The sequence below is a fragment of the Haplochromis burtoni genome, unplaced genomic scaffold (assembly GCF_018398535.1).
Source record: "Haplochromis burtoni strain Fernald_Lab_line unplaced genomic scaffold, NCSU_Asbu1 Contig_50, whole genome shotgun sequence".
NCBI classification, from domain to species: domain Eukaryota; kingdom Metazoa; phylum Chordata; class Actinopteri; order Cichliformes; family Cichlidae; genus Haplochromis; species Haplochromis burtoni.
In genome coordinates this window covers 206,480-232,970 of record NW_024582411.1, presented here as the reverse complement: position 1 = coordinate 232,970, position 26,491 = coordinate 206,480, and the positions used below count along the sequence as shown (strand labels likewise).

General features: G+C 40.8%; 2 protein-coding genes across 9 annotated transcripts in view; both read right to left on the bottom strand.

Annotated features, from left to right (window-relative positions):
* Nucleotides 1-13,713, bottom strand: part of cgnl1 (cingulin-like 1) — a 34,220-nt gene extending 20,507 nt beyond the window's left edge. Inside the window, exons 1-8 of one of the 3 annotated variants that reach the window (XM_042220522.1) lie at nt 13,405-13,713; nt 8,725-10,315; nt 8,466-8,560; nt 6,697-6,802; nt 6,186-6,287; nt 5,501-5,637; nt 3,380-3,518; nt 2,847-3,059 (exon numbers count right to left, since the gene is read on the bottom strand). In XM_042220522.1, coding sequence (XP_042076456.1) covers nt 2,847-3,059; nt 3,380-3,518; nt 5,501-5,637; nt 6,186-6,287; nt 6,697-6,802; nt 8,466-8,560; nt 8,725-10,263 — 2,331 coding nt within the window. In that variant the 5' untranslated portion in view covers nt 10,264-10,315; nt 13,405-13,713. Of the gene's footprint in view, nt 1-2,846; nt 3,060-3,379; nt 3,519-5,500; nt 5,638-6,185; nt 6,288-6,696; nt 6,803-8,465; nt 8,561-8,724; nt 10,316-13,270; nt 13,376-13,404 lie in introns of those variants that run through there. The other 2 variants (XM_005929593.3, XM_005929594.2) reach the window with 2 other exon arrangements.
* A 4,270-nt stretch (nt 13,714-17,983) lies between these two features.
* The window catches only part of tcf12 (transcription factor 12), an 86,677-nt gene continuing 78,169 nt past the window's right edge, over nt 17,984-26,491 (bottom strand). For 2 of the 6 annotated variants that reach the window (XM_042220517.1, XM_042220521.1), the window contains 5 exons: nt 24,011-24,113; nt 23,768-23,918; nt 22,270-22,499; nt 21,688-21,835; nt 17,984-20,611 (listed from right to left, as the gene is read on the bottom strand). In XM_042220517.1, the coding sequence (XP_042076451.1) occupies nt 21,693-21,835; nt 22,270-22,499; nt 23,768-23,918; nt 24,011-24,113 (627 nt within the window). In that variant the 3' untranslated portion in view covers nt 17,984-20,611; nt 21,688-21,692. Of the gene's footprint in view, nt 20,612-21,687; nt 21,836-22,269; nt 22,500-23,767; nt 23,919-24,010; nt 24,117-26,491 lie in introns of all 6 variants that reach the window. The other 4 variants (XM_042220516.1, XM_042220520.1, XM_042220518.1 and 1 more) reach the window with 3 other exon arrangements.

Below are 26,491 nucleotides of genomic sequence, written 5' to 3'. Positions count from 1 at the left end.
GGTGCTAATGCTGGTTAAATAAGCGGTGGCTAATTTACATAAAACAATAAAACCAACGTTTTTCAGCCTAGATAAAATTCCATACATTTCATCTCATCAAAAACACAATGTAGCTTTTAAGTTGAGACACAAAGCAGCCCCCCACCCTTCTTTCACAGGGGTCAGCCTTGCATCCCCTCTCTTGCAGCATACTGACCCACTTATTCTGCATGTCCCAACCCCCGCTGCTTTTATTGTGTGAAACAAACTCATCATTCATCAGCAACTGAGGTCCACAATTACCCCGACTCTTTCAGAGTGCAGAGAGAAGAGGGGACGTGACGCGATCAGGAACAGCAGCTCATTAGATTAGTGATGGCTCGTCACTGCAATTAACTAATATACAGAGGGATTTCGCGTTCCACTTTCCACCATTCCTGTCCACAAGAGCAGGTCTGGTCACTGCAAATATCAGGGCCAACAAAGAGGAAGGCACCTAAACAAAGGTAGCACTTCAGTTAGAGGGCAGGGTGAAATATTCACAATATGTATTTTAGCTGTGACTGCAAATTATTTACTTAATGTGTCATTTACATGCTGGCAAGACTGTCTATTTAATCAAAATTTGTATGCCATTACAATTGAATTACAAAAAATAAACAAAATAAAAAACAAGATTACTGAGATAAAAGAATTACATTGTTGCTGTGTTGACTTTTGATAAACAAGAAAGGTAAAACCAATTCAGAAAAACTTTTGTCCATTATGAGGCTCCTTGAAACAAGAGTTACTGTGTTAAACATAATACTAAGCAATCATGGGTATGATTTTTTCTTTAATCGGGCAGCCTTGCATGCTGATTTGTTTAGATTTTTTTTCCTCTCTACTTGCATGTTGCCCAGCATAAACAACATATATTAAACTGGTAAAGGAATGCCACTGCGTTAGATGGATAAAATTTCATATTCTGCATAGTAATCGATACACCAGACTGGAGAAAACATTAATTCAAGGAAAATAAAGGAAACAATTCAACAAGAGGCAGCTTTTATACCTCACAAGAGAAAAAACAATGACCGTATCTTGCCAAATGTTTACAATGCACTGAGGGTAAATCCCTGATGACCTCAGGCGAGCAGTACCTCTGTTTGACAAAAGGAAGTGTTCTCATAGAGCCTTGTTACACAGCAATGCTGTGGACCCCAACCAGGCCTCCAGGAAGCTGAGAACAAGGACAAGTTCCACTCGTGAAGATAAACAGGACACACGTGGGTCACAAAAAACAACCTACTGACAACAATGCATCTTCAGTGCCATTCAAAGCTATTCTTCTCATCTTCTCCTATTTCTGAAACAACAGATGACGACCCCTCTAACTAGAAAATGCACTTTTTTCATTTATTAGTAATGAATGGCCCATCACTAACACTAATCTGGAAATATTATGTGGTGCAAGTGTAACACAGAAAACTACTGATGCACTCCAACTTCTGGTAAAAATGATATATACTAGTGGTGCAGAATAATACGGAATGGTTCAGATTTCTTAAGACAGTTGTGAAGCTTGCCAGAAATCGTCATAATGATGATAAAACTTTCTCTGCGCTACAATAATGACCTTGACTGTAAGGCAATACTTACAAATACAGACAAATGTTTCTAAATTGTAATTTTAAAAAGTTCTCCTTGTAAGAAGACTAAGCCATTAAGAAAGACTTCACATGAAAAATGATGATGAGCAACATTTAAATGTTACATAGCGTTTCGTTTTCATTTTATCAGTTTGCTCTGTTGACTCAGCTCATCCACAGTGAACTCAAGTGGAGGTCAATTTCCACTTCACTGAAAAGAACAAACAACTCACATCGCACAACTCTAGACTGAATTGATGAATATTTCAAGGTTTAGTACAACACATGCGAAAAGACGAGTTAGTAGCAGTTTTCTACATTTCTATTAAGGCGTAAAGTAGTTTTGAGAAACTACTATTCACCAACATAAATTAAAGAGCATTAGTTTTAAGGGTCAGCAGATTAGAAAAAACAACAAGGCCTTTTTGCTTCCCTTTCATGCTTATCGTGCATTTCTTTTTTATAGAAATGTAGTTATTACTCTGATTAAAACGACCAAGCGTATCTTTCTGCCTATTTTAAGACCAACTGCCTCGGAATCTGCATACTCAGTGTCACAGCTGTGTAACTACTGAAAGTGTAAATAATGGCACTTCAAAGCAGAGGACCAAACTCTAAGGCTACATCCACCCTAGCCCGGATAGATTTGAAAACAGCGTTTTCGTTTGAAAACGTTCCGCGTCCACACTAGTGAGTGAGGATTAAAGAATTTGAAGAAAAACTATCTGAAGCATGTACAAACTAGGGCTGTCAAAATTGAGAGCAAACAAAACAACTGCTGTATAATACCCTCCACTATCTTTGTTTAATTGGTCACATGACTGCATCACATGACAAAAATGCATCATCGTTTTTGAAAGTCTCCATTTTCGCTGTCCACACTGCGACGCAAAAGCACCGTCTTCAATTGTATTCATTTTCCAGAGCGTTTTCAAAATGCTGCATTTTCCTTCGAGGAAAACGCCGTCTCAGTGTGGACGGGAGACCAAAACGGAGAGAAAACTATGCGTTTTCAAACGAAAACACATTAAGTGAGGACGTTGCCTAAGATGAACTTAAAATCCACAGCAAACAGGGTTACAGTACCCCTGACTGTGCTTATACCCACACCTCTCTGTAACACTCTGTAACATTGTGCTGTGGGTGAGATGGCAAATAAGCGAAAACAGAGAAGGAATCAAAGTAGAGGAGAGTGGAGGAAGGGAACTGAGGGAAACTACATGGGAAGCTGAGTACCTGCTTGGCCTCCTCCAAAGATGTCTGCAGCTTGCTTATTTCCTTCTCGTACTGCTCCTTCATTTTATCCAGCTCCTGATCATGAGCGGCCACCTCTTCCTTCAAAGCTCCTTTCAGAGCCGTTAGCTCCCTTTCTCGCCTCCTCAGCACCTCCTCCTGTTCCTCTTTGGCTAGGATAGCTTCCTGCATTTCTACCTTGAGCTGCATCATCTCCTATGGAAAATGCAGACATTTTGACAACTTTAGTCCAGAATTTGCAGAAGGAAAAAAAAAAGCTTTCAGCAACTATAATGTCAATGTGATCATTTTAGCTACAATGTAAAGAATTTAGGAAATCAGTGATAGGTTAATTGCTATACAGGCTGCGTTTAGATCTTTTGAATATTACGTGAAACAGGAACTTAAAGGCTTAAATCTTCTATATTGTTTTATGAATAAAGTTAATTAACCCTAATGCAACCCCCCCCCCAAAAAAAACGCAAGAACAATAAACATTTATTTTTCTTTCTATAACAAAGGGCACTGTGGCTCACCACCATAAGCATGTCTTTCTCTCCATCAGCAGCAGACTTCTTGGCTGAGTCGAGTTCATCATGCATCTCTGACAGCTGGTCCTGCAGGTCTCTGATCTCTGTCTGATGTTGCTCCCTTTCCATTTTCACCTGGAAAAGCCTAACAAACCATTCAACATGTCACAGCATGGTACAGGTCCTTTTCATACACTGCACACATGTACAAACATACCCATGCACCTGCGCCTTAATTCATGTACAAATGGCATCAAATGTGGTTGAGCTGAATGTAACGCCTCTAGAGCACACTCGTTAAAATGAATAACTGTATGATTGAAAACCAATAATTTCTAATCTGCTTCTTCATCTCTGAGGCAGAGGATGATAAGTGATGTGAGACACCTTAAACAAAAACCACACAGTAATAAATTGATAAAGACTGGCCTCAAATGCAACATGCTATAATTTTTACAAATTATTTATTCATTTACTTTTTAAAAGGTAACATACTGATTCAAGAGTAGACGGCATAAACAGAAATGTCCCTGATTGATTTGCAGCTGGAAATAAGGCTCAATTAATTTTAAAGAAAAGAGTCAGAGGAGTAAAGACTTCTTTGGTACTCTTCAAGCTGAAAAGCACAGCTAAGCTGAAGCTACAGATAATAAACTGAAGAACAAGGAAATGATAATTAAAGATCCTGAATTCACAGAACAAAACATTATGATAAAAGGACCAACACGGACACAGGGAGAAATTAAAGAAAAAAGCTCAGTTTTCAACAGCATGAAATTCTCATGAAGTGTTACACAAATTAAAAACACAAAACCATTGGCTCGAAGATTGGCAACTTTGCTACAATTTCCTTTTCAACCATGCAGAGCTCAAAACAAAACAAGGAAGCTATGAATAGTGGCGACACTCTGTACTTGAATGACTGTGAAAACAATTACACGAAAAGCAGTTGGGAACGGGACAGTTAGTGCTGTGATTGAATGGTAAATGAGTCACCAGGCACACAGGAATATAGAGGGTAAAAGATAAACCTACCAAACTCATGGGGACACAAAGAGTTGTACTACAACACAGAGGTACTGATATGGTAACCACAGTAACTATCAACAGTCTGGGCCGTTTCAACAACAGATCTCCATTACTGTTACTTAAATCACACTTTTGATACACCTGAAAAAAGGAGGTGCTTCACCCACTGGCTTTGAGTATGTTCCCAACTACCCATGTGGGGGCTTCATAGCTAGTCATTAGAAACCAGTACTGCAGCAATACAAACAAAATGCCACCACATGCACTTCCAGTTTTAATCACTTAAGGACAAAAAACAACAAAAATCCAGTATGTGTGGGTTACGGGGGTGCATTCGTCCCTATGGCATTGGCAGCTTACACTTTGGAAAAGTCACCATCAATACTGAAAGGTTTAAAGAGGTGTTTGAGCAATACATGCTCAAATCCAGATCACTTTTGGGTTTGTTTATTTTTTTAGTCAAGTCCTTGCGGATTTCAGCAAGACAATGCTAAACCACATATTGCATCTATTACAACGGCATGGCTTCATAGTAGAAGAGTCCAGGTGCTGAACCTGCTGCCCTGCAGGTCGAAAGTCCAGATCATCAACTGAAACATTTGGTGTATCATGAAATGGAAAATGGACTGCTGAGCAAAAGTTCTGAAACTTGTGTCCTCAGTTCACAGATGTTTTCACAGACTGATGTTAAAAGAAGCTACACAGCTGTAAACATGGCCCTGTCCCAACTTTTTAAAGATGTGTTTCTGCCATTTATTAAAAATTACCTTTTTTTAATTTCTTAAGGTGAAACATTTTGTCATTTTTTTCATCACTGTGTTGGACTGCAGCTGATGATGGTAGACTTTGATTTGGTGATCCACTGAAAGCTGTGGGATCACTCTTACCAGAACCAGCAGCAGGTGGAGAATCAATAGTCTACCATCACAAGCTGCAATCCAACACGGTGAAGTCAGAGTTCATCTGCAGGATGAGAGAGTCACTGGAGAGGCAGCTGACAAAAAAAATACCCATTTATCTATTTGAAATTAACTGCTTATAAAATATTTTATTTAATACGCCTCTTAAGGAGGCAATTTGCAACTCCTTTACGCTTACTCTTCCACTGTGGTCTGTAGGTCAGCTTCTGTTTTGGCATGTTTTTCCTTCAGGTGCTTGTACTCTTCCATGCTCTGCTGTATCTTCTCCTGCAGCTCCTTTAAATCTGCAGCCGTCCTTTTGTCAGCCTGATTTTTCTGTAAGTAAAAATGACAAGGTTATTACAGCTTGTGTGTTTAAGTAGAGACACGCATCTAGTCTTTTACATTTCTTAAACTAAGCTTTAGCATTTGAAATTAACATTTTTATTTATTGTTTGCTGAAAGTAAGTTTGAGGATTCAGCGTTTTTTGATTACAGGACGTGTTTTAAGTATAGCAAGCAGTGCCATTGATATACCATCAGCATATCAATGGCACATATTTTACCCCAAAGTCAACGCCTGGCCAACACTATCCATATTTGATTATTTAGCTTCTTATTTAATTCCTTACCTAACAGATCAACTAAATAATGAGTTTTCAAGGGAGTAGCCTATTTGTTGCATTATTCTGTTAGCCTTTGTACTACGCTTAGTCAATGCTACACCCAAACACTAGTCTTTAAATTCAGCTAGTTGAACAGTAATCCTGTAAAGCTCCTTTTCAGCCAAACCCTTGATTAAAGGATATTCTCAAATAACAACAAGTTAAGCAATAAAACCAACATAAACAAGCTGGTCATAGAGACAGTCGCACTGTTCTTACCATGCTTCGTTCCTCTAGTTCTCTTTTCAGTTCAGACATTTCTTTCTCCAGTTCAGCATTTTGCTCCTGCAGAGCTTTGGTCTGAGCAGCAAGATCCTGGGCCTGGAGAAAACAAACAATTTAGAGGTGCTCATTTCTTATTAATCCATTACAAATACAAATGGAGACTAGGTCTTTGGACAGTAGTACCCTGATAAATTAAATAATCTTCGGGTAACAGTAAACAGCTTTGGTGTTAACATCTCATGAAAGCACACAATATTTAATCATCAATCGCCTTAAATAAAAATGAATTTTAATAATGAAACCAGTCTGGCTAATCTCCCACTCATTTAATGGTAGGCAGACTAAAGAATTAAGCTGGTGCTGCTCTTTTACTCCACCCCAATCACCACCAATTGTGATATAAAGATGCATAAAGATGACATCTTGTTTGACATCTCGTTGGCATTTAACACTGTAACTGTAGACTGCCACTGTGCACAAGCAGAATGACATAAAATGGCCTTACTTTGTTGTCGCCTTGCGCACTTGCTGTGGCCCGAGACTTCAATGTCTGTATCTTCTCAAACACAACGTTGACCTTTTTCTTCGTCATCTCATCATTATCATTGCTCCTGCAGACGTGCACACAGACAGTTGCGTTAAAACACTCTGCTTATCAAAGGTTTCAAAAACTTTATTTCAACGTTGTGGCGGCCAGAAGTTAATCCCAGATTGTTCTGGGAAAACAGTAGCTTATTCCCCTCCTTAGAAGGGGAGAGAAAGGATCATGCTGCCTGGAAGTGACACCTCACAGCACAAACAGCGCCATTATAGCCATCCAATAAACTGTTAGACACATAAACACAATCCAAATAGGCAGTGTATTTTATTTTCGGAACTACATTGGTATATAAAATGCAGCTATATAAATATATACATTTCAGTTTTTTCTATTATATATTTAAAAAATGGCTACAAGGGCTAAGAGATCTCACCATTCCTACTCCAATAAAAAACGCAAGTAAATTTCTGTAGTCAGGTCTAAGTTTCGTTTATTTTAGATAGTAAATGGACCAGCACTTACACAGCACTTTTCTACCCTACCTGAGAACTCAAAGCGCTTTATATAACATGCCTCAGTCACCCATTCACACAGGCCTGGCTCTGCCTCCTGAGCTACAGCCACCCGCCCAAATAATATAATAATTACTGAAACAAAAGATGGTGATGAGAAAGAAGCTAGGATTTACAGTATTGGGTAGAAGGACAACCACACCCACAACGTTTCTACACCAGCCCTATTATTTTCAAATGTCTTTAAAAACTAACAGACTAACCCATTGTTCTAAATAGTAAAAAAAACATCAATTTCCTCCAACTTCAACTTCTCCTAAGTTTAAAAAGCAGCTTGGTCCTCGGCGTTGAACAATGCCCATTTCTGAGATCATCAACAGATGTCTGAAGGCCCAACGATCAGGGGATTTTCTAAAGTCACAGAAGAACATTTAATCCTTTAGTTCGGGTGAAAACATAAAATCAACAAAACTGAAGTTGCGCCATTTTCACTTGACAGCAGCGATAGATTATTTCAATAAATGGTGAGACTGACACTGAAAGCCAAACCCCTTAAATCTCCCCTCTCCTCATACACATGATTTTCATTAAACCGTTATAACCCCTGTTACTGCATGTTTTTCTTCTGGGCCTTGGGAATGTAGTTCAATTTCAGCCCCTGCACTTCCATCTGTGCTTCCTTTCATTTGTCCTGTGGCTCCTGACCTGTTGCCCGACACACCCAAACAGCTTCCTGTTCGACTTCTACAATACCCCGATTCAATAACACATCCAGAAACTGTAGTGATTGTATTAACTGTAACTTTCTCCATGAAATTGTTACTGATGACAGTATTAAATGTTTAACTACTGAAAGACTCGCTGGTATCCATAGCCTAAATGCAAACTCGATGTAATTTTTTTCGAGACAGATCGTCTCCTCTACAGAAAGACAGGATTTTATTCATTATTTCACACTACACAAAGAACAAAGCTGACTAAAAGTGGGATTCTGCAGGAAAACAAATTCCAGACAACTGGATCGCTCACAGCCTGGATGGGAGGGTACGAAGACCACATTCCTTCGTTTTTATCACAAACAGTCCAGCTCAGATAAAAAAGGCACATTAATTTACTTCCACAGAACGGTTTCTTACTTTGTGTGAACAACACTCAGTTCTTGAGTCAAGATGTTTTCACAATATCTGGTCACATTTTGTATGGGAAAAAGTTCAGACTTACCCATCTTTAAGGTAATTGAACAAAATCTGTTTTGCTGTCTCTTCATTTGTTTGTTGTGACAGCTCCTGCTGACCTTTCAGGAGATCAGGTGTTGCCTGGATATGTCAGGAAGAGAGAGTGAGATCTTAACAAAATAAAAGAGAGGAACACTTCTCTCATAGATCATATTTTGAAAAATGCTACTTTACTTTAAATTAAAACGAAACATAACTTAAAACAAACAAATGTAGGATGCAGTGATAATGGTCTGACATTTTACCTGCACGTCCGCGTCTGTCCCGGGTTTTTTGTTTGCTAAAGAAGATGGCCTGGATAATGACGATGACAGTGATGATGTCAAAACCTTTTCACTTTCCTCACTCGCTTTAATCTTAAACGATAGAGAAGAGGACTGAGTCTGAGGGTTTTTGTAACCCTGTATAGAGCCAACACCTTTAGAAATGGTGTTCTGTGGGGAGCCAGGTGCACTGGTGGCATGAGATCTGGAATCAACGTGATCTAAGAGCCAGGAGTCCTGACTTCCAGCTGATTTCTGCATCCTCAGCTGTGAGGGAAGCAGGACATGCTCCTTGGATGTGCCTTGATGTAGCTCCGTGTAGCTAGAGCTATTTCGCAGGCCGAGGGCGCTATCAACACTCCGTGAGCGCTTCCTGTCCTCTGGATTGATCCTGTTTCTGCGCCCCGCCCTGCCTCTGCGTTGAGTGCCATCTTTGCCGTCAAACTTCTCAATGAGCTCATCAACACCGGGTATAGAGCCTGTGTCAATATCTCTGCCTGAACCAGGCATAAAAGGGATGTAGCGACGATTCTCGTGACGGTTTATGGTGTCTGCATAAAGGGCCTCCATTTGTTCATCCATTGGCGTCTTAGAGGTGGAAGATGAGGAGGAGTGGCGGGAACGGGAAGAAGGCTGAAGAATTGGCTCGCTGGAATCAGTCCTGCGCAGGGGAAGGACATCAGGCTCACGAGGGGTGCGCTCAAGGCTGGAGGTGGCACTGCTCCTAGGGCTCGACACAGTGGAGGGCTGAGGCTGGGCTGGAGGAACTGGTTGATGTGGAGTTTTAGAGGTCAGCTTGGGATGAGCTGGATTCAGGGTGGTAAGAGGAGCTTTGATCTGTGGCTGAGACAGTTGTGACTGTGGCCTGCTCTGAGGCTGAGTGAGCTGTGGCTTCAGCTTAGGAAAGCCTGCCTCATTCACACTCTGGGATGTAGGTTGTCTGTTCTCAAGCGGCGTGGCATCTTTTTTCCGGTCAAGGCTTGATGCCCTACGGTGAGATGCTGCAGATCTTGGGGACCAACTCTGGGGCTGGCTCCCAGTGTCAGGCCTTGAAGGAAGGCTGTTGAAACCCTCAAGGTTCAGGGAGTTGGTCTCTGGATCATACGGCTGTAGTATCTCAGGGTGCTTCTGGAAGTTCAGAAGGGAGGATGGTTTCTTTCCTTGGGATTCTGTGACACCATTTTGGGGACCAGTATAATGCAACATCTTCTGAGTCCTGTACTCCACAAAGGGGCTGTTAGATTCAGCCTCTTTGCCACGTCTAAAGTCATACTCATCGTAGCTGTTGATAAAAGAGTCTTCTGTGTCGATGTAGCCATTACCTCTGGGGTCCATATAAGTGTGGGGACCCCCATCCTGGTTGTTGAGAACCACAAATGGGTGTCCATCTATACCTTGGACTCGGATGCTGAGACCATATGTTCCAGCTCCATTACTTTGTGGCTTGGAAGGGCGGGATGGCTGAGCGTAGCCCCGCTGTGGTCCACTGCTAGGAATGCCAGACACTCTGTATGACTCCATCAGGAATGCAGAAGGAAAATAAATCCCTCTCCCTGGATCAACTGGCCCACCTCTGCAAGGAGAAGATTTAGAAGCACTGGATTAGTCAGAGATGAGATGCTACATAATTCAGCGACATCAACAAACATTCCTTAGATGTACTTTCAGCCAATAATGAAACTTTATTGTTCTAGCTTTCATTTTCCCTTCTTGTCTTGCATTCCTTCTATTCTACTTGTTTCGCAGGAGAGACCTTTGTGTCAAACTACTCAAGTAATGTGCTCTAACCAAATGAAGACAGTGCCCTCCCCTTGTGTTGCCTGTAACATCTCAGAAACCATAATATCCCTCAAGAGATGAGTCAACTTCTGCCACATTCTTTAACAACAGAAACAGCCAGGTACTGTTTAGCAAGGCCTCACAAGTGTGTGACTAACAGGTATGATATAACGAAATGACTGTTTACCATGCTTGACAAAGACTATGCCTTTCTCTTCACCTGCTAAAAGGTATCATCATGAATATGAATGAGTTAAACCAGGGAAACATCTCAAAGCTGTCATGTCTAAATAACTTCAGCAGGTGTTGGGTTCAGTTCTCTGTCTGTGTGCACAAACGGCACAGGTGAGCCTTGTAAATGACACTGTTAATTGCAGCCCTGGGAAAAGTCATGAAAAGCGGGCAACAAAATGTTATCGAGCCCTTTTCTGTCACATGCATAATAACTACAGGTCTGTCAAAGCTGACAGATTTGCAGCTAGACCGTGAGAGCGCAGCTGGCAATAAATATCAAACTGTGTACAAATATTAAAAGTGAGCCACCCGGTGTTTTTCAGGGAAGCCAGTGGAGACAAAGCCATCAGCAGCCACCATGTGCTTTTCACTGGACAATGGCCTTTCAATGTGTTCCTGTTTGTCTTGCTGATAGCATCCTTTTCTGATGTTACAATACAAAGATGGACAGAGGTGGGCCTGGAAGGAGGACACTGATAAGACTGACAAGAAAGGGCAAAAGCAGGATGTATCACATAAGTGTGAAATGGGTCAAGACAGACTTGTGGACACAGATAATCATTTTGAAAACATAGTACTATGAGGGGTTTCATGGCAATGCACCTGTAAATTTGGCTGTTTTACATGTCTATTTTCAGGTTTTTCTAATTTGCTAGAAAGTGGATATTGCAGCAAAATGGTGGATTCCTCCCTGGTTTACCTTACCAGATGAACAGAGCTAGCTAAGGTAGTTCAACCACCTGCCTCCTGGATGCCTTACTTTGGAGGTTTTCCAGGCATGCCTAGCTAGGGGGAGACCCTGGGTAAAACAAAGAACTCCTTGGGGAGATTTTACATGTCCTTTTAAATTGCTCTTAAGTGGGTCAGATCAGTGTAACTACTCTTTAATAATATATGAAATAACACACTTCCTTTGAGATCTTCCAATATTGTACTATTCTACTGCAGTAACTCAAAGAAACCAGTAACCAACTTTGTCCTGTAATTTAAAAAAAGTGAAAAACAGGAACCTTTATTTGATGGAATACTAATTTAAAAAAAAAAAAAAAAAAAAAAAAAATTTGCTGGTTAATCTGTCTCCTACTAATTTTGTCAATGTCTTTCATTAAGAATAATTTAAAACTTAATTAAAAGAAAGTTAAGTCCTAAATGTATGCCCTCTGTCTTTACAGTTTACACATTCACTGAAGCCAGTGGGACCAACTGGAGCCTCCAATGGGCCAGTACTGGTGTGTTTGACATTCCTAGTATATGTCACGCAGCCTAGGAGCATCTCGGGATCCCCCAGGAGGAAATGGATAACACTGCTAAGGAAGAGGAAGTCAGTAATACCCTGCTCAGCCCACTGCCACTACCTTCAGATAAGCAGAAGGGGATGGATGGATGGATGGATAGATGGATAGATGGATAGATAGATAGATAAGCCAAAAGAGACATTCATCTCTGGTTATCTTATCTGGCAGGAGATTTTAAACTAAGGCATTTAGCTGAGCTTGAAAAACCACCCTGATCCCCATGTATTTCTTCACTGATCAAATGTGTAAATGCCCCCCCACCACCACACACACAAATACACACCTGCCATGTAAGGCATGAAACAACAGCTACCTGGGAAGCATTTAACTTAATGAAACTAAATAAAATCTTGCCTTATAAACAGCCAAAGTTTCCACCATGAAATACTGCAAGAAACTTTTGTGGGCCACTCCTAGCAAACCACGAAGATGATTCAACTCCAGTTTGTTTCCACTAGACTAATGACATGATGTGCCAATTAGCCAGAATTACTCAGTTTCACACGCAAACGGGAGGAGAGAAAGGCTGAGGTAAGGTGTCCTGTCAGGGAGGATGAGCCAGATTAAAGCCTGAGACGACACAATAGACCCTTTTATGCTCAGTGTATGTATCTGGCACACAAGGGCTCCAACAAGTGTGTTACTTTTTCCTCCCATTGTGTTTTTCACTCCAAAAAGGAGGAAACTCTCAGTGAGCTGCCTCACTGTCCTACACAGGGTCGGTGCTTCCTTCAATGACCCCTGTGCTGCCTGTGATGTCCATCCAGAGTGCAAGTTAGGATGCAAGCGAGGGTGAAGTGCAAAAAATTGTCTTTTTCTGTGTCAACACCTGTAGCCACTCACATATCAAAACACCTAAATCCAGATGGGACCAAACTTTGGAAAAAGTTGGAAACAAACCTGCCTGTGAGGGTTTAAACGGTGGGAAACTATTATTAGGTTACGTAACATGAATGGGAGTTCACTAATCTCTAGCGGCAGGTACAGTAGAAGCAACGTGACCTTACAGGAGCAATTGTAAACATAAGTCAGATAAAAAACAGTTAATTGGATGCAGATCTGAGAACTGAAATCATACAGTAGCTCGTTAGCCAAAGTGAAGAGGTAGCGCTTTGATTTGACGCAGTTTCTCGTTATTTGGCTGCTGAGTGCAACAGGTGGCAGAAACACATCACCATCTTCAAATTTTACTTCACCTATTTCTCACCTGTACCACTCACCTGAAGTAAACGAGCTGTGTAGAAAAATAAGCGGCCCTTCTATTCGTTTAATTTTTTTCTCCTCCGGCTGAGTTTAACGGCTGTTAAAGAGTCTCGCGCACAGGACAGTTACTGATAGCTAGTTAGTTACTCACCGGCGTCGTTGCTCTCGCTTGCTCACTTATCCCAGGTTTGGAAAAAAAGTTTTCTTCGAGCGGTTTTAAAAGCTAAACTCTTTTGCAAAGTGCCCGCGCCGCACTTTGCTAACTTATTTGGTCCTGAGTTGTTTTCTGAGAGTGAGTGAGAACCGTTTCAGAAGGACGTTCTGAGCCTCCGGGCCGCTCCGCCTCCTCAAACAAGCGCACTTTACCCGCCCACCCACTCAAAAGCAGTCCGCTGGTCCTGGAGCAGATCTCACACAGACTACCCCCGAACTCCCAGGCCCCACTCAGTTTGGACCGACTCGGCTCGGTTCAGCTCGGTTTTTAGAAGCTCCTGCACTAGCGGGGAGTATTGTAGCCAGAGGTGACACCTGACAAATAATTAATTCATAAATTTTTCCTTCTTATTAACTCCTTGTAGTTCAAAAATGTGTTTGACATGTAGTGTAACACAATAAAAGTTTGTACATTTCTATTAATTTCTAAAACAAACTAAAAGTTTTGTGACATAGACTCCTGGGAAAACTTCCCACGTTACATAATGTACGCATAAATCCAATTTGTAAGTGAATGTCTTTAAAAACCGAGAGCGTCATCTAGTGGATAGTAAGCTCACCTGACTGCACCTAAACGCATCACCAGAAAGTCAACAATGAGTATCTCAGAGAGTGATTTAAAAGGCATGAGCTAGTTATTATGCTGAGCAGATATGCTAGAAAAATGCTGATGATTGTGGGGAGTGTATACTGTTTGTGTGCAGCCTCTGTGATGGTGAGCATGCTCTTAGTGGGGGGTGCCAATGGCACTGTGCAACTATAAACGACAGCAGGATTACAGTCAGTGTCAGTGATCCTGAGATGCTGTGCTTGATGCTCAGTTTCCATCATAAACAGTCACCTGTAGCAAGCAAGTGTAGCCACATGCTAGACAAATATTATTAAACAAGCCACAGAAGAAGATGCGAATAATAATCATCAAGTTTGCTTCTTATTTCTCAGGCTGTTTTAAAATTTATGGAACAAATGACCTTTAAAACAATCAAGAGATAATGTAAAGCTGAAGATCTCCGGTGTATTTGAGGCTTAAATGCTATTGTACTGAAATGTTTTATGGATATAATCTTCATCGTCACTTAAGATAATGAAGATTACATTGAGAGCAGTCTAATTTTAGAAAAACACATGTTTAATATTTATTTATGAAAGAAATAAACGTTGCAACTTTGAAAGGTACTTGAAACCATATTATGTAAATTTAATATAACATAAATACACAGGAACCATGTTTAGTTTAAATATTACTAACGTCGGTCGATCAGTTAGATGTGACCAGTACCCATCTAACTGATATTTTCTTTGGGCCTAATCAATGCCATGAACAACAAATAACAGCTGTCATACAAATCAGAGTGGCATTAAAGTGAGTGCTGCTTAAAGCACCCCCAGCCTCTCTTTTCAGTGCATCCATGCTGCTCCTGAATGGCAGGAGAAAGAAACAGTGCATTCACTTGTCTTTTTATAGATCTTGCCACTGCAGTGTAAACTTCATTAAACCAGGGGCCTAGCTTCCCCTTCGCCTTTGTAGTGGCCCACTGTTTATATTTTTGTCCGCAGAGACCACGCGGCACCGCAGCCTTTAATCTGAGCCACTGTGTTGGGTTACAGCCGCACACAATGGGAGCTCTGTTCTCCGCTGAGGTGCCACAGCTGGGACCTCTGGGCATGCTCAGTGCACACCTCAGTCTTATCCCAATTATACAATAAGGGGGTCTGCAGGTTTTCCAGGGGCAGGTGAGCCCAACTGACCTGTAGCAGCAATTGTGGAGATGCATTTTATTTTTTTGATTTCATCTTTTCACAGTCACCGAGCCATTGTGGGAATTTTATTTTAAATATTTAATTGTTAAATTATTCCTAAAATATCCACATTAAATAAAACTCTATTCACAAAACACTTCTGTTTCAAATGCCAGTTTTGGATCCATTAGCGTTCCCACATATTTATATTCATCAGCTAATCTTTTCCTTGCTGCTATCTGGACTTGGATCTCCATTTAAAAATGTACACACAAATATCTAATGAGCCAATCAATGGTAGTATAATGGTGTGGGTGATGTTTTCTTTTTGGTACCTCAGTCCCAGCTGAGCATCTTTAAACACCATAGCCTACTTGAGTATTGTTGCTGACCATCTCCATCCCTTTGTGACCACACTGTAGCCATCTTCTGATGGTTGTTCCCAGCAGGGTAAGACACCATGTCACAAAGCTATGATCATCAGAAATTGTTTTTTTTTTTAAATGACAAGGAGTTTAGTGTACTCAAATGGCCTCCATGATCACCAGATCTCAATCCAACAGAGCACCTTTGGTATGTGGTGCAACAGGAGATTCTCATCATGATAAGCAGAAACTGTGTGATGCTGTCAAGTCAACATGGACCAAAAACTCAGAGGTTTCCAGCAGCTTGTTGAATGTATGCCATGAAAAATTAAGACAGAAGGCAAAAGGTGTCCAACTGGGTACTGGCAAGGTGTACCTAATAAAGTGCCTTTCCCATGCTACTTTCTGGATCTGATTTCACTGTATTACTGACACTCTTGCTTCCCAGCTTTGGTGTGTAGATAACTAACTACACCATCAGTGCACATCTGGCAGGTTACAGTGGGTGCACAAATGTCAGGTAGGTCATTAACACACAGACACACAGGTGAACCTCATCAAGCTTCACCCTGTCTTACTGCTCCTCATAAAGATGTTGTCCCTGGATTCCTTACTGAGGGAATCTGATACTAAAAAGACAAACTGTGGAAGTTACCAGACTTCTTGTGTCTAATTCAGAACCCTGGAGCTTTTTTGTGGCCTTCTTAATATAAAACAAGGACTAGGTATTTTATCCATCACTCAAAACTGCTTAAAAAATGGATCTCTGTGCAGCTGGTGTGGGCAGGAGGAGCAGTACATTGTTGTTTTGAGTACATGTAAAAGTAATCTTTGAAATTACTATTGTGCTGTCGTATTTGTTTTCCACACTTTATGCCTAAAACTTCCATTATTGACAGATAAGCACTTGCTTTGTGTCTCTGTGAAATGTCTGAATATCATATCCTGTTCTCCTCACTATGTTGAAATGGTCAAAAAGCCTTGAATGTTAAAGAGCTGAGATTAGAAAGTGAAACAGAAGACAAGAGGCCTGTTCAGTGCAGCGTGCATCCTGAAAGTGGCAGAGAGGCGGATGATCTTACTGTTAGCGCAGGAGGAGCAGCAGGCTCTTTGGTTGAGATTCAAGGATGTGAGCCAAGGACTTTCTGTCAGCTGGCTCAGCCAGCAGCCATGACAGGAAGTCAGCCTTCAGACATGGTGGTCCCACTCCTACAGAAAACATGCACACCCACGACCACCACCACCAGAGCTCAGCACAGTCACACGCTCCGTTTATCCCTGCGAGGAACGCTGGAAGGCCACCGCGCATCACTGAGCTCACCGCAGACAGAACGGCAGTCAGCACTTTTGTCACCTCAGTCTGACGAATGACTCGAGATCAGACCTCTCAGGACGCAATGAGCGGTCTCCATGCTTACATCTGCACGGAGATAATTCTGCGCAGATGTACAGGCTCTGAGATTTACAGCACAGCAACAATCTTCCAGGTTCAGAGCAGCATTTTCACAACGCTTTTGGGATTCATTAACTTCAGTCACAGCACAAGTAGCAGATTGAGTACGGCAGGTTACAGAGAGAGACACTTCCACTAAAGCCATTTATTAAAAAACTGTTTAGGTTTGTGCTTTTCAACATGACCGTGGAAGTTCAATTTCAGTGCTGGGTGGGTCATTTTGTTTTGTGTCAAAATATAAGACAATTTATTCAAATATTATTTAACCTCCTAGGACCTGGTGTCCACATATGTGGACATCACATTTTGGGTTGTCTAGAGTCTAGACCTAAAAACACTCATTTTTCTCTACAAGAGCCTGATATCCACTTACGAGGACATTATCCTGCCACTGTTCTATCAAAATTGAAAACAAATGTCCTCATATGTGGATCTCATTTTTGTCAGAAACAAAAATCAGGTCAAAAAATAAATCTGGCAATTCTTTGTTTTTACATTAATGAAGTCTCAATATGCCCAAATATCAAAGAGAAATTAAAAATGCATGCCATGGAAGAGTTCAGGTCTTAGGAGGTTAAGGCACGAGGATCTGTCTCTATACTGCATAAATGAACTTGCAAAAAAGAAAAAGTAGGAGCACAGCACATATACAGTACGCTGCTATCACACTTTATTAAAAATAGAAACATATATTCATAGTACTTTTCATACAGACTACAATGGTCCACTGGTATTACTTTCAAAAAAGAGTTACATACTATAAAACACTCATTTGGCCTAAATCCACTGTAGAAATGTCTCAAAAACAAAATAACAAAAACAATAAGGAAGTCTAAATGAATCCCATTGTTTCAGAGCTCTTCCTTCCTGTGCGTTAAAACACAACAAAGGTTATGGAAAGGTGGAAAAATGTAAATATGGAGAGGAAGATGAGCGAAATAAATGCACATACGATCGAGTTTAAAAAAAGATGGCACATTTATTGCAACATAAATGTTATATACATCGTGTTTTTCTGTTTGAAAATGACAGAAAATTCAAATTCTTGTTGCCGCAGTTTTTCAATGTGCATCAACAACACCTTTTATTTGACACAAGAACAAATCTTTTTTTTTCCTTTTTTTTTTTTTTCAATCAATCAACAACGGAGACTGAGGAGTACGATGGAGGTCGCGCTTTTAGGAATCTGGAGCTCATACGGAGCCTTTTTGAAGTACTAAACTACGAGCAGCAGTTCAGCCGTGTTCTTGAGATGCCATTTGTAACTTTTTTGTGATAATGGACAGGTTATGGTAAATAACCGTACATTTTACTATCTAATATAGTAAAATAAAGTAAGAAACTTTTTACTCAAAACTTTTGCTTTCAAAAATCTAGAAAGAGTAATATTTAGAATTCAAGAAATATTCTTACAGTATTATTGTATAAAAGACTAACTACAGTGAAAAATAAGCCAAATGTTTTTTTTTCTTTTGATTTTCTTTTTTTTTTTTTTTCATATATTATACAAGGGAAAGCATCTGGGGATACAGCAAAGTTTAACTTGGCAAACAGAGGAGCAAAGAAATACAGGAAGAACGGGAAGTTAAAAAAAAAAGAAAGAAAACAAATGAAGGGAAGCGAGCCGGAAGTGACACACAGTTTACCCTCAAAGTCTGCCGACATGAATACAAGATCATGAATACTGAAATGATGAACAAGGCCTCATTCAGTCAGAGAACACACCACAACCGACCAGGTCTCTCTTTTTTTGGATTCTTCTTCACTAAAATGAGGTTGTTAAATTGTAAACTCATCATCCTTTATTCTAATCAAAGTCCCTTTATCGTACAGAATACTCGTTCTGAATGCGGCAGCCTTGTTTAAGGTGTAAATAATGATAGAACGCAATATACAAAGAAATAAATGGAATATAAAGCAAGTCTTAAGACCGAAAAGACTCAAAAAAAGGAAAACGTAACACATGCACACGGATAGGGAAAAAGAAATAAAGCCATGACCGATGTCTTGGAACATGAAAAAGAAAAATCCTGCTTTTGTTCATCATCATCATCCTCATTATCATGATCATGCTACAGTTCAATGATACTCAGAATAATCCATGAAATGTTCAGTCTGCTTTGCCATACTGAGAATAGCATGGCTTCCATCAAAACATCACTGAAAATAACTTACAGATTTTCTCTGCTAGCTAAAAACCGGAAATTATAATGCTGGACAGAAAGGACTTGTTACAACAAATAAGCATAACTAAATTTTAGTCAGGAGTAACTGCGCTTATTAGAATTTAATGTCTTGAGATATTAACAGAAAGAAAATTGATATGTTTGATCAGGCCAGGAGAAACTGTGGTCGTCGTTTTGTGTTGTTTGGGGTTTTTTTGCGTGTTTTTCTACTTTTGTTTTTTTTGAACGTCTTCATTAGGAGATCTCTGATTAGCTGGTGGCAGAAACAAGAAAATAATAACACATTTTCAAAAGAAAAAAAGCCACTTCTGTGCCAACACAGCCAACACTTCTGTGCTGACGTCCGGAGGAAGAATCTGCAAACATACGCCACTGCTTACGTTTAACACTATATGGCAAAGGGAAGCGAGGGCGCTGGAGTCGCCTCTTCCTTTAGTTAAGACACTAAAATACGCAGGGAATGCTAAGGTTTGCAAAAAGTTTGCCCTCTGTATTTTCACTGCTCACTACTGGGAAAAAACAAACAAAAAAAACAATTAAATCTGAGCCTTCAGTGAAGCTACAGTTTGCCGTTTGTGCGTCACCTCCCGTGCTGTTGACGCTATTGTAGCTGGACCTGTTACCTGCCGGTCAGTAGCACAGAGACGGATCTAAACTGCTCAGAAACAAACATAGGTAGTTTTGGTTTCATGTGTGGCCAGTGGCAGAACGAGGAAAACAAAAATATAAATAATATATAATTTTTTTAAAAATTTATATTTAAAAAACGGGTGCTTTTGTTTTTCAGCTCGTGATGATTTTCAGTTGGGTATAAATATCAGTCTAAACTGGCCAATAAATTAATCTCTAACATTTTTCCCCCAATCTCAGACTCAAAGATTTTCCCGGGGTGGAGTGCTCAGGGTTGATGGCGACACTGGCAAACTATAGATCGACTGAAAAGCCGCATGCTTCTCTTTGTATTGACCTAACTTTCCCTTTAGACATACACTTTATAGCTCAATAACATAATAAATAGGAAAAAAACAAAGAAACAGACAAATAAAAACAATTGCTGTTACAATGCATTCGTCAATTTAGTTTAGGCACAAGGCAATTTCCACATACGGTTGGAGGAGATTGCGAAGTCTCTGATTGTTCAGAAGCAACACACTTCTTGCAGACGGTGATATGTGTTGAAGATTTTTTCTTGTGGGGGAGAAATTTGCAAATGGAATCTGGTCACAGGGAGCTGGACGCTTGGCTCTACTTCAATCTTAGGAGTGGACTGTGTTAGACTCGTCGTTTTGCTTCAAGTGGTCTGTCTCCTCCAATTGGTGTCACAAACTGCGAGTCCTGTCTGTCACTGGGAAGCAAGGTCACCGACTCAGACGGGACAGAAATGATCTGCATCGCTCTGATCTGGAGGAGAGGAAGCAAAGAAGGAGCACTGATCAGAGGTGCGCATCAAAGGAGCTGAGCGTAGGCCATCCGAATTTTAGCTTCAGCACTAGAGCTGGTGATTAAAGTCCTGCTGTTTTACATATTTATTTTTTAAAAAGTCTGACATAAATCAGACATAAATCAATAAAGGACAATTATAACATTTAAATTAAAGGATTTTTCCTCCAAATAAAAATAAGGGATAAAAAAGGGGTTTAATTTATTCAAATACAAAATACAGTTTTGTTGATCGAATAGCCAAAAATGATAAGAAAATGCACTGGCTTACTTTAAATGAGGTAACATTGATTTAGAGCCTTACTAAAAAGTGACACAGCACAGGAAAAACCAGCCAAAGATGCAGATCGCCGGCCAAGAACAACCAGACTTTCCAATATTTCCACTGTTTGTTATCTTCACTGTCTCTAAAAGTATGTCTGGAAAATGCAGTTTATTGAACAGATTCTGATGCATAAACGGCAAATAAGCCGTGCACAATTTCACCCCAAATCCTTGTTTAACAAAGCTCTCAGCCATGAGGGGGAAACCCCGCTCAGCACAGCCACGCACGTGGCTGGAAGCGCGACCAGTCAGCCAGCAAAATTTGTCCTCTTAGTGATGGCTGGCAACTTTAACTCTCATGAAATGTGACTGATTGATGGTTTCTGGTAACCTTAGCAGAGATTTTATTAAAATTTAAATAATTTAGTGAATATTCCATCTATCTGCATCTTTTTAAATAACAACGATTGAAAGAATTTCACAGTTTGACATCTTCAAGTTAAAAATTTTATTTTAGGAAACATAAGTAAAAAATGAAGATTGTGGACTTTAGCTGGGTTTAAACATGCTGCGTCAATATGATTCAATCATGCTGACCTGTGTAATCAACTAAACATCAGTTAAACCAGGAAAACACACAGGATGACCGCAATTATCGTGGTATCAAAGTGCAGAAAGAAAAAGAAAACATGCTGTCATGAGATGACCGATTATTCAGTTATTAGAGAAAACCATCATAGCAGTGTGTGTCGCTCAATTAGAGGTGAGAGTACCTGTCTCAGAGGTGGCCCATGGGGTTGGATGTGTCGGTCAAGCCTGGATGGACTCCTGTGTGGGCTGGTTGGGCATCACTGGAGCCCCCAGACACTTTTTCTTCCTCCCTTCTCTTAAGGCAGGCTGCTTTGGGGTTCAGATTTCTCTCTGTGAGTTCACAGAAACACAGATTACACTTTAATTAAACACATGTCAAAGCTTTTTTAAAAATAAAATTAAGATAAAATTTTAGAGAGAGACCGAAGCTTTAAGGGTGTTATAAAAGGGCGTTACTTTGTTTGTCTTTCGCCTCAAATCTTTCATCATTTCTCATTTTAGTACCTCTAAATGCAGCACTGCAGGGAAACATCTGAGCTGAATAAACGCCCTGCATTTTCTTTACTGTCTGTGATACTCTGGCAGCTCCATTCCCTATTTTTTCCTTTCTAACTCCACATGTATCTGCTCTGGATGTGACAGTGAAACTAAATTACCACCTGCAGGAACGCTGCATGAAAACACACGTTGTTTTTAAGAGTCAGCAGTGATTTGATGTGATGTAGCATTTCAGTTAATTGCCGCAGCAGCGCTGCAACACTGACCTCTGACTTGCTGCTCCAAGCTAAGTATGACAGCCACAGCCTGATGGAGGATGAGCAGTTTAGTCTGGGGCTTCTCGCTTTTCAGGTGCAGCTGGCACATGCGACCCAGCTCTTTGAAAGCCTCGTTGATGTCTCGCACCCTCAGGCGTTCGCGAGCGTTGTTAGCCATTCTCCTCTCGCGCTCCCGTTCAGCCTTCTGCTCGGGATTCAGATCCTCGTCTTCAGTGATGCTGCAGCAGAGAGAAGAAATCAACCCGCAGCCACCATTCAGTCATCTGCACCAATGATAGGATGGTCTTCAAACCATTAATCTGACATAACAGTGATTAAACCATGAACTATAAACATGAAGGAAGAAAATTTAATTCATTTAACATCCATGAGTTTTTACCACAACGATTTCACTTGACGCTGAGAAGCTCCGCCTCCTCAGCATCAAGTGAAATCTGTTGTTTCTTAAGCATGTGTTAATGAGACAAAAGATTTGCCTGACAGGACTGGTTATCCCTCCCACCCTTAGGGGAGGTCTCTGTTTGTTTGTGTCCCGGCCGTTTTCAGACACCCGGCTTTAACTTGGTTGCAGGCTTTCTGAGGAAATGAATGAAGTGTATTCACTTGTCTAATGTGAACGTGAATGTGCCATTCATAGGAACCAAACTGATAAAAAACCGAATTTTATTTGCTTCCTTTACACATATAAAATGACTACACATGGTGGCTAAGCTAACACAAAATAAAACCGAAAAGTAGCCACATGGAAACATAAAACAAGCACATGAACATCTGAACAGTGCCAGTGTTAGTGTGTCGGTGCAAAACTGCCTCTTTTAATAATTTCTGTTACTTTTGACTTTTCTTCACTTTGTATAACAACCGTTTGTCCCAGATTTTTAGAAATATTCTTTCATTTTCAGTCTGTATTTGAGTTTACCATCACAACAACAACAATCACCCATTGTCTGTAGCTTAGTGTTTTGATCATTAGCCAGTGCTAGGTCAATGTTAACCAGGTATTGGTCTTTGGATGCATGTTTCCTTTAAGGTGATCCAAGTATAGGATCTGAAATGATCATGGGATTGTATAGCCAAACATTTCAGCAAGCTCTGAATGAATACTATCTAAAAGGGGGTTTATTTTTCCGAATGTCCAAAACATGTGAGTATGGTTTGGTTCCATAATCTCCAGCAGGGCTGTTTCACATTTATCTGTTTGCTTGTAATTTGGGGTGTTAAAAAGCACCGAATCCAGTATTCTCCACATCTCCTCTGGAATTTCTTTACCCAGCTCTTGTTCCCATTTGTTGACATGCCTATTTTAAATCAAATAATGACAGTAAAGGTTAATACGATATGTATCAGATTTTCCACTACCTGTCGCATATGAAAGACAACCTTTCCAGCCTTATCCCATGTTTCTACCATCTCAAAGCATGCCATAGAGCTTATTTTCACTTCTGAAGAATGTTTCACACGTTTTCGTATCGAAAGGTCCTCTTACCTTGTGCGTGGGCCTGCTCTGGGTGTCTTCATATCTCTTCTGTCACTCTCGTCATCTGACTTGTTATCGGTGGAGATGCTGTCGAGCATCTCATCCTTGTCCTGTTTCTCCACCTTCAGCTCCAGGGTTGCTGGAAGGCCTGAAGTAAGACCTGTTATTAGTAACAGAAATGTGGAGGTAAGACATCATACGTAAACCGAATCGTGTGGATATCGTAGAGTGGGACGCCGTGGTGGAGCTGACCTCTGAACGTTTCCACTTGGTGATTGAGTTCTGTGCTGGATGTCGAGCCGGCGCTGGGCAGGCCTCCGTGGCTGTTGTTCAGGCTGGCAGCATCGTCGCCACCCTGCTGCAACACAGACAGGAAGGACACATGAAGAAAGGAAGCAGCCACACACTCACTGGAGACTGTTCATAAAAATGAAACAACACTTTTGAGCAGGAGAAAAGCCTAAAATGGAAAATCCCACAGTTTTAAAGAAAAAGAGCAACCTTAGTTATACTGATTTGCACATTTTGGTGAGCACTCTACACTGGTTGGATCATAAAAAAAGATGCTTTTATATATGTATATATACATTAGATTAGATGCTGTCTGTAGTAGTGTTTATTAAAACCTGCAGTCACAGCATGGGACAAGTTCTGGGTTTAATCACCATTCAAGTCAGTCATTACCAACACCTGTGGGTACTTTGGAGATTTGCTCCACAGCAGCGTTATAATGCATAATCAAGGGTAGGAAATAGAAAATAAACATAACTGTAAAAAAAACACCTGTGCCACAATATTTAGCCATACTTAAAGGTCCATATATAGCCTCCTCATTTGTCTCTGTCACTGTTGCATTTTGTGTTACGGCTCGCTGCAGCGACATTCTCAGACTGCCCGCTCTGTAACCACAACTGAGGACCCGTCTGTTCCTCATGTCTACGAGAAGAATAATCCTTCTGTGTTCAGTTTCAAAAGAAGTCAAGCTAAACCCACTCCAATGTCTGACTATCTCCTTGTTATTTTGTTCACATTCATAACATAGAAATGGTCAACTCCCACCACGTTGTGCCACAAAGCCCCTCCTTTACCACATGCTCTAGAGCCATTTGATTTCCTTTTTCAAGGACTGAGGAAAGGCGGAGAAATCATCACTAAGGGTGGAGAGCATCTCCCTCTTTTCCTCTGGAATGTGATCCCCAGTCACTGTTGGCCTCTGTTAACCCCACCGCTCCGAGATCCTCCCCTTCCCCAGCGCTACGCTAATCTTTGCTGTGCTCTCAACAGGTGTCCAAACAACTCTTTGTCTGGAGGAGGAGGAGTGAGGCTGGGGCTCTGGCAAGAAAAGAACGCTGCCATTTTCATGGCTGGCCCTGATTACCATACAGCTGAGGACCTCTATTTGGGTGGAGGCTGCGGGTTCAGACACACGTTTCCAACGATTCAGATTTCCTGGGTTGTTAAAAAGAAGTGATGAAAAGGGGTGGAAGGGGGTAGAGGGCGGGGTGACAGCCAGAGTAAAAAGCCTGTGGCTGTGCCGTGTCGAGGCTGTTGAGCCCTGTCTGAAGGGACCTCTTCCCACACAGGAAGTGCTGTGTTAGTGCAGACACAGTATGTTCTATCTCACAGTCGCAGTCGGTCAACATCACTGCCACAACCCAGCTCTCTGTAACAAATACATCAAACTGAGCTCTTCTGACAACCACAGTAAAATTCTTGTTAAGGGACAAAGCGAGCTACCCAGCAGCCTCCGCGTACGAGTGAAAACAACCATCGACAGGAAAAATACCACCTTAAAACAAAGAAAAAAACTAAACTGCTTTGAAAATAAATGAATTTCTGCACGACAGCTCCACTGCAATGATCAAGACACGAAAACAAAGAGTGCAGACTGAGCACTAAAATGTCGGTCTGCACTCAGAAATGCATCTTTTCATTCTTTCTTCATGCTGCATCAAAGTACAACCTTACCAAAACACTTTACTCACAATACGTGGTTGTTTTATAGAATTTTTTTTTTAACTAATTAATTAATAATCAATTTACACACAAAAGGAGCCTTTTGGCCTTTCTGTATAACAGTAATCTAAACAAGAATATTCATTTTAGGTCTGAATTTAAAGGCAACACCACATTTACAGCTAATCACTGGCTTATTAGATACAAAATCTCATCACTGTCTAACTTTTCCTTCCATCATTTATCTCAGAGAAAAAAGTAATCTAAACTTCTTCCCACGTTCAAATTAATTTGATCTTTTTCTTTTTAAGTTTGCGTGTGTGTCAAACTTTTTCCAAACACCTCCAGATAACAGTTGGACGAGTCATCCCATTTTAATTTCCACTGCAGATGTGTTCAAATCTCCTGGCTCTGTACAATCAAATACCTCGGAAGGAGGATGGGCGAACACGTCATGATTTACACCGAGACCGGCATTTCCCCAGTTCTCAAGGGGCTTCGAGTTTAACTCTAGAAGGATTGCAACGTACAAACACGTCCTACGCCAACTTTACTTCTTTGTGCCTGTTTTCTTCATTTCTCTCTCAAACTTGTGTATACAGCCGCTCTCAAGAGGAGGGTGATCCTACGGCCAGCCATTACACTTATGGAAAATATGCCGGTGTAAATTCAACTGTTCGTCTGCGGAAAATGTCTCAAAGCTCTCCTTTTTTTGACCAGGTGGCCAAGGTGTTTTATGTGGTGTAGTTTGAAAAATACCGTATAGTAATAAATAAA